The sequence below is a fragment of the Gymnoscopelus microlampas genome, assembly GCF_963454915.1.
Source record: "Gymnoscopelus microlampas genome assembly, chromosome: 5".
Taxonomy (NCBI): Eukaryota; Metazoa; Chordata; class Actinopteri; order Myctophiformes; family Myctophidae; genus Gymnoscopelus; species Gymnoscopelus microlampas.
The window spans coordinates 54,382,289-54,390,851 of record NC_139942.1 but is presented as its reverse complement, the minus strand read 5'-3'; the positions used below and the strand labels follow the sequence as shown (position 1 = coordinate 54,390,851).

Genomic DNA, 8,563 nt, shown 5'->3' with positions numbered 1-8,563 from the left:
GATTTTTCAAAAATAGCAGATCTACAAGCTCATAGCGCGGCACTCGGTGCCGCGCTATGAGATTGTAGATCTGCTATTTTTGAATAGCCCGACGAGATCTAAAAATGACACACAGAGATGCGTTCTCAGGTCTTAAAGAGTTAATGTATGCTCACGTCTTTACCTGGATACACAGACAGGGATGAAGAGGCAAGCCTCTGCTCGCACATTATGTCTTGCAACACTTTTTTCTTTTTTTTTACACACAGAGCCCCTTCAAGCTTGTAAATGTAGGAATAAAATGATGTCGAAATATGAGTACATTGTTAACCGCGTATGGGTTCACTTCTAAGTCGTTGACCTGTGTGTGTGTGTGTGTGTGTGTGTGTGTGTGTGTGTGTGTGTGTGTGTGTGTGTGTGTGTGTGTGTGTGTGTGTGTGTGTGTGTGTGTGTGTGTGTGTGTGTGTGTGTGTGTGTGTGTGTGTGTCCTTTGGGGCGTCGACACTGCACAATCTTTTATAGATCTATAAAAGAACTCCAAGGCCATGTTGTACTCAACTTCAACATTGGTCGTTTTCCAATATACTACCAATGGGTTTGAGGAAGTGGGTGCTATCTATGGGTTTGAGCCCAAGGTCGAGTACATTGTATAAAAGAAAAAGGCTCACATTGTGCTGTATTTCCTATGGTGCTTCAATCATTCAATAAATACATAACTGTCCACCTATCCCTCGTTGAACAGCCAATTAGAACATTTCAGATCAATCAAATTAACCACGTAATAAACCCTCTATTCTTAGTAAAAAAGGGACCCGAGTTGCTGAATAACACCGCTGCCGTACAAAAAGAACCTGTTAAAGGGCAAGACCACTTTGGTAGAGGTTTGGGTTGTGTATTTACCTTGCCATGGTGTAACCCCAAAGGTGGACAACAAATAAAAAATGATTGCTCCATTGATTAGAAATTGATAATTCAAAATGTGCTCCTCATTGACTTACATTGTACGGTGAAACAGCTCTCAAAGTCACTCTTTTAGCACATAAACTAACACAAACAAAGCTGATTCAGACAATATAGAACATCACCAAACCCAGTATTGATTTTTTTTTTTAAATAAAAATGTCAACTTCCTGTTGATTTTACTATTTGACGATCCGGATCCACGGATCCAGTCCGGGTTTTCTTCTAAATAAAAATAGCAAAATCAACAGGAAGCTAACATTTTTATTTAAAAAAAACACAGTACTGGGTTTGGTGAGGTTCTATATTGTCTGAATCAACTTTGTTTGCGTCCATTTATGTGCTAAAAGAGTGACTTTGGGAGCTTTTTTACCGTACAGCATATTTTGAATTATCAATTTCTAATCAATGGAGCAATTATTTTTGATTTCTTGTCCACCTTTGGAGTTACATCATGGCAAGGTAACTACACAACCCAAACCTCTAACAAAGTGGTCTTGCCCTTTAAGGCCCTGTGTGATTCTTTAGGGCAGGGGTTCCTAACCTTTTACAGGCCGTGACCCCCCTGACAAGCACTTGAAATCGTAAGAGTTGAGGCCTTACATTTAGTTTGACTCAGATAAATGTTGTGAAAATAGCTGCTCTGCAAGCTCACACCGCGTCCCGTTGCGAGGGCGTTGTGAGCTTGTAGATCGGCAATTTTCACAAGGTTTTCACAAGGTTTCTTATATTATTTGACAATTTTCTCACTATTATTTCCTGGTAGCCTATACAGTGTTGCCAGATTCTGTGAGAGAAACAAGCAACCAGGTCTAGGAAAACCAGCCCAAAAGAAGCGACTATGGGCCACACGAGCACTTTAACATATACATCAGCTATTTGAAAATAGCGGATCTACAAGCTCACGACGCGTCGCCATTCGACGCGTTGTGAGCTTGTAGATCGGCTATTTTCAAATACAATCTCGTGGGTAGTTATAATAAACAGATCTGGCAACCCTAAGCCTATACCTTGGGCCATCATAAGATGATAGGGAAAATCGTCGTTTAGGTCTCAGGGGCCCCAAAAAAAACTTTTTGGGTTATGTTTCGTATGTAAATGCAAATATTAAGGTACTGAAAGTGCATAAATACAAGTATGACATTTGGCATGGAGTATCCTGAAACATACAGGAGGAGTAGCAAAACAAGATTCCGGTGCTGGCTATGCCCTTCTGCTTTTAAAAGATCACACTCAACATCCCCAGAAACACAAAAATAATCACTCTCTCAGCGTGTCACATTTTAGACCAAAGATGATTATTTTCCAGCACTTTATGGTGATTACTCTGCAGCAGCACTTAACGTCCCATGATCATAAGCTTCAAACTGAGCCCGAGATGACCTTTCTGTCTTGAAAATTACAGCTAATGTGGCCAACATTCTTTGTCTATAACATCAGGAAATGTGCCTTTTTTAATGTGCAGAAGTCCAACTATGTTCATCTTTGGCAGGGGTCTTCAACAGGGGGTCCGGGACCCCTAGGGGGTCCGGGACCCCTAGGGGGTCCTCAGAGTTACTACAGGGGGTCCGCCAAATCTTTGTGTGATATTATTTTATTTTTTTACATTAACCACTTGAACCCCAGCATCCCTTTTCTGAGGAGAACTTTAACAAAAAAATAGCAGATCTACAAGCTCACAACGCCTCGCGCTGCGAGGCGTTGTGAGCTTGTAGATCGGCTATTTTTGGCAAAGAGTTATAGGTGTAGACGGAAAAAAGAGAGCAAAAGTTTATCTGAAACACAATTTTATACGATATAGAGGGGGGTCCCTGCTTCATCTCTCTCTCAGCTAGGGGGTCCTTGGCCTGACAACGTTGAAGACCCCTGATTTATGGCATATATGGTTTTCAGGGGTATTGAAGGGTGCTCAGTTCACATTATGCTATATGCTCAGCTCAGAAATGGCTGATAATGCCTCAATATTGAGAAATCCCAGATGGTAAACTCAGCTTAATGAGTAGTTAGCACGGCTTGGATGCGGCAAGTCGTGTGATATAAGTACTGGGAGCTGATGGTAGGTGTTGTTGAGCTCCACCTCAGCAATCCATGTCCCAGGGGTCTGGCGGACAGTGGTGTAAAGTAACTAAGTACATTTACTCAAGTACTGTACTTAAGTACAATTCTTTTAGGTACTTTTACTTTACTAAAGTATTTGCAATTTTCAATACTTTTACTTCTACTCCACTACATCCAAATACTGTACTTTTACTCCACTACAAAACTTTGAAAACTGAGTTACTTAGTAGATATAAATTAACGTGTTATAAAACATACATTAACCACTTTAGCCCTATTTTATACATACAGGCTGTTTGAAAATAGCCGATCTACAAGCTCACATGCGACGCGTTGTGAGCTTGTGGATCTGCTATTTTAAAACATTTTCGTACTTTTACTTTTGGTACTTTAAATATATTTTGATGCCAAGTATATTAAGTATATTATGTTGTACTATTAGTCAAGTAACATTTTTAACACAGGCTTTTTACTTGTAACAGAGTATTTTTTGCTACTTTTACTTTTACCTCTCCGATCTATACTGTACTTAAATGGTTGTCTGTAGTGATGAATAATTTATCGACCAAATAAGATACAGAAGCAGGTTGATCCAAGGTGCATTAATTCCCTTACTTTGCTTATCATCAGATATGTGTTTGCATACAGCAGAGAGTTCAGTACCACTGCAAACCTGTTTTATGCCATCAATTAAGATGATTTGCCTTCAGGGTTAATGGCTAACCAACCCTTTTTATAGGTTTTCTCATACATGGGGAATACAATGACACACTCAGTTTTGAAGTAATAAGGTTTGACATCATTTACATAATTGTGCCAGAAACTTATTACCAAAAAAGGTTTGGGGCTCCTGAGACCAAGCGGCCCTAAGTTGGGGGTGTTCAGTATATCACCATGTGATGGCCCAAGGTAATAATAGTGGGAAAAAGGTAGCAGAAAACATCCTGGGGCCTGGCTCCCGGACTATAAAGAGGTTTCCCTATATCAGGGGTCTTCAACGTGTTCAGGCCAAGGACCCCTTGGCTGATAGAGAGATAAAGCAGGGACCCCCAATATATATCGTATAGAATATAATATTTTCATAGATTTCATACTGTAGATAGCTTCATAGTCATAGACTTGTTTGACAGACACTGTCATCAGTGTTGGAAGCATTTTAATGTGTGTTTTCAGACTTTTAACCACACAAACCGTCCATACTAAGTAAACTTGACCCACTCAGTACTTGGTCTGCTCTTTTTTCCCCCTACACCAAACCTCTTTGCCGAAAATAGCAGATCTACAAGCGCGCTGCGAGGCGTTGTGTGCTTGTAGATCTGCTATTTTTGGCTAAAGTTCTCCTCAGAATAGGGATACTTGGTTGAAGTGGTTAATGTGAAAATCACAAAGATTTGGCGGCCCCCTGTAGTAACTCTGAGGACCCCCTAGGGGTCCCAGACCCCCCTGTTGAAGACCCCTGCCCTATATGATTATGGCCAAAGAACCAATTTTAGTGCTATTTGTCACCAGTGTTGTTGAGTGTGATATATCAGCCCATATAGAAATAGAAATAGCATTAGAAAAATGTGTTCCTTACCATACATATGATCTGTCTGAAAACTGCTCCTCTCGTACTAAAGGCAGATCCATCCAATCCAACAACAAATTAAAGTGCTTATGACACAGTAGATGGTAGATTAAGATTGTAGAATGCTCATTGAATGCAATAACAGCACTTTACAAACTGTATCCTGTATATTTTTAATCAGCTCATTAAATGGTGAATGCCAGCCAGGTCATCAAGTTCAATTCCAATTCACTTCTCCTCATCCTAATAGCACAGTGGTTCTCAACCAGTGGTCCGGGGACCACCAGTGGTCCTTGAGGGGGTTCCAGGTGGTCCCCAGCTAAACGATGGAAGAGTCGGTAACCAAATGGACCCTTATATAGATCTTTAACTCTTGAGAGCGTAAAATGAAACCAAATGGACCCTTATATAGATCTTTAACTCTTGAGAGCGTAAAATGAAACCAAATGGACCCTTATATAGATCTTTAACTCTTGAGAGCGTAAAATGAAACCAAATGGACCCGTACGGGTCCATTTGGTTTCATTTTACGCTCTCAAGAGTTAAATTATTGTTAAACATCTGCATTTACTTAATTAAATGATTGTTACATTGATCAACGTTGGCCTGTTGTCTCTCCTATTGGTACCAACATCAATACAGCATGGATGGAATTGTGGACAAAATCGTATATTTTAATATTCTAAGTCTTGGGTCTGAGAGGCTAAATCTCATCAAACAGTGGTTCCGCGGCTCAAGTTCTGAACAAATAATGGACCTTGATATGAAAAGGGTTGGAAAAAACCTACTGCTATAGCAGGATCCACTGTAGTTAAAGAGGGAAAAACCCCATAAAACTAGTGAGCTTAAAGTTCATTGACCCCCGGGGAAACATTAGGTTCAGCCCTGATGATGAGCTGGTCAGCATTTCACTCAGTGCTCAGTTAAAACTCCATAAATGTTCATGAGCTGCTGCTTATGGCCCTCTGATGGTTACACCCTCACAGCAGCGTCATCACTTTCACGTGGAATTTTACTCCCGTGTTATCACTTACATCATGGAGGAGGAGTTTGAAGGTGGCGAGAGAGGTGTGTGTATATAAGTGGAGAGGTTATCTGTGGCTCAGTACCTTCTGCCTTCATCTCCTCTGCGATCGCTGGTCTTTCTCCTCCTCATCCTCCGTCCAGTCCAACCACCTCTATACTCCATCATGGCCTTCGCCGGAAAATGGGAAACCGAGAGTCAGGAGGGATACGAAGAGTTCTGCAAGCTCCTGGGTGAGTCTATATACTGAATCTGAGTGGAATCACTGAACGCATCTGTGTCACTTTAGATTTCTTTGGCTATTCAAAAATAGCAGATCTACAAGCTCACAGCGCGGCATGCGCTACGAGCTTGTAGACCTGCTATTTTTGAAAAATCTTGAAAATGTTTGCAAATCTTTGAGTATATATTTTAATTCAAGCAAACATTTTTTACTCAAATCTTTGCTTCTGGGGGTACCTAGAACAAAATATTTTTAGATGGGGGTCCGCGGCCAAATACATATCATTTTGGGTGGTCCTTGACATGAAAACATTTGAGCACCACTGATATAGTAACATAAGTTTTTTAACAAAAACTGTTAGGATTTAGAAAAAAAAAATATATATATATTTTTTTACTGCATTTACTTTTTTAAGTAAATATTTGAGTTTTTTTTTTTAAATAGCAGATCTACAAGCTCATAGCGTGGCACTCGGTGCCACGCTATGAGCTTGTAGATCTGCTATTTTTTAGTAGCCGAAGAAATCTTAAAATTACACAGATGCTTTCCCAGCTTTAATTGGTTAATCAAACCAAATATAACTTTAGCCTGAGTATCCTAAATTAATCCTCTCCTCTCCTCTAGGTATCCCCGCTGACATCATCGAGAAGGGGCGGGACTACAAGCTGGTGACAGAGGTGACTCAGAGCGGCAACGACTTCTCCTGGACTCAGGTCTATCCCACCAACGCCACCGTCACCAACAAGTTCACCGTGGGCCAGGAGGCCGACATGGAGACCATCGGAGGCAAGAAGTTCAAGGTAGGAAATGGAGGGAGCCCAACTGGAAGACTGCTGTCAAGTCTGTACTACGTAATAGTGAATATACTGTAAAAACGTGCCACTGTGCAGCAACTTCAAACAGAAAAATGTGACGTGTGTGTGTGTGTGTGTGTGTGTGTGTGTGTGTGTGTGTGTGTGTGTGTGTGTGTGTGTGTGTGTGTGTGTGTGTGTGTGTGTGTGTGTGTGTGTGTGTGTGTGTGTGTGTGTGCAAACTTGCTAAATATTGTCTAAATCTGTCAGCTGTTATAGGCAGTTTGTCTGTGTGCAGGAGAAGGCGCCATGTCAACCCTGTTACATTTGTTTCCCTTTAAATTAATTGTAATTGTGGACTGTGGATTTGAATAAAGAATTAATGTGTGTGTGTGTGTGTGTGTGTGTGTGTGTGTGTGTGTGTGTGTGTGTGTGTGTGTGTGTGTGTGTGTGTGTGTGTGTGTGTGTGTGTGTGTGTGTGCGCGCGCTCAGGCCACAGTGTCGATGGAGGGAGGCAAGCTGAGTGTAACATTCCCCAACTACCATCACACCACGGAGGTCTGTGGAGGCAAGCTCGTAGAGGTACAGTACACCCAAAAAAATGTCATTTATTAATTTTATACAAAAAAAAGGTAAAAATAGCGGTAATGGCACATATACAAGCTTACAACGTGTCACAACATGGCGCGTTGTAAGCTTATCCCTGAGGCGATTCTTAAAAATGTTTTCTAAATCCTAACAGTTTTTTGGAAAAAAAATTAAAAATAATGTTCTACAAAAAAAAAATAGCAGAGCTTGTATATCTGCTATTTTTGAATAGCCAAAGAAATCTAAAGTGACACAGATGCGTTCCAGGTCTTAATGGGTTATAGATCAGCTACTGTTTTATGTACGAACGATTATTGACAAAATAAGTGCGATCATCTAAAATAATCGACGATTAGACGATGATGTAATATTGTTTGTATCTCTCTCTCTGTGTGTCTCCAGACCTCCACAGCTGGGTCTGTGGTGCTGAAGATGATGTAATAATTGTGTGTATCTCTCTGTGTGTCTCCAGACCTCCACAGCTGGGTCTGTGGTGCTGAAGAGGACCAGCAAGAAGATCTAAACGCTGACCTTCTGACCCCTGCCTGTAACAGTTACAACCAACTAGAGACCTCACTACATCCTGCTGATGTAATCAATAAACTATTATGGCACTGCCAGCTACAACGCACATATCCCTGGTCTGTGGTCTCTCTGTGTGTGTGTGTGTGTGTGTGTGTGTGTGTGTGTGTGTGTGTGTGTGTGTGTGCGCGACGTGTGCATGCATGTGCAAAAGTAGAAAGTACTCAGTATGCAGAATGTCCCCATAACACAAGTTTTCATATGTACTGTATAAAATCTTTTGAAAATAGCAGATCTTCAAGCTCACAATGCGTCGCATCGCTACGCATTGTGAGCTTGTAGATCTGCTATCTTGAAATTGCCAAAATGTATTTAGGGCTGAAGTGGGTAATGTATGTTTTGTAATAATAATTAACTACTACTACTAACTAACTGCTAATCAATCTACAAGGTAACTAGTAACTAAAATGTTCATATAATTGTTTGTAGTGGAGTAAACGTACAATATTTGCCTCTGAGATGTACTGGAGTAGAAGCAAAAGTACTCCAGTAAAGTCAAAATAGATGAGTTACTTTACACCACTGCTTTTGAGAAAATAAAAACCTCCAAAGATCCACCACACACACATGCACACAGCTCGTGCGTCATGCTAACACAACAGTGAGATTACAGGTGGGCTGTTCCTTCATGGCCTGCATATAGAGCAGCCTATCGCTCATGTTTACAGCATTATGGACAAATCAATTTGCTCTGCGCGGGCACTAACGCCTTGCGTCGGGCCATTTGTTTTGCTCCCAGCAATTCCGCAGTCATTTTGAGTCACTCTCGTGTCAACTGCCTACCACAACGT

The 8,563-nt window shown here is 41.0% G+C and overlaps 1 protein-coding gene across 1 annotated transcript; it reads left to right on the top strand.

Moving 5' to 3' along the window:
* Positions 1-5,721: 5,721 nt before the first annotated feature.
* LOC311046498 (gastrotropin-like) lies at positions 5,722-7,713 on the top strand (the record flags this gene model as incomplete). The annotated part of the gene is made up of 4 exons (XM_084058842.1): positions 5,722-5,821; positions 6,436-6,611; positions 7,095-7,184; positions 7,663-7,713. The coding sequence occupies exons 1-4, from the start codon at positions 5,755-5,757 to the stop codon at positions 7,711-7,713; spliced, it is 384 nt and encodes a 127-aa protein (XP_083914968.1). The 5' UTR covers positions 5,722-5,754.
* Positions 7,714-8,563: the final 850 nt, after the last annotated feature.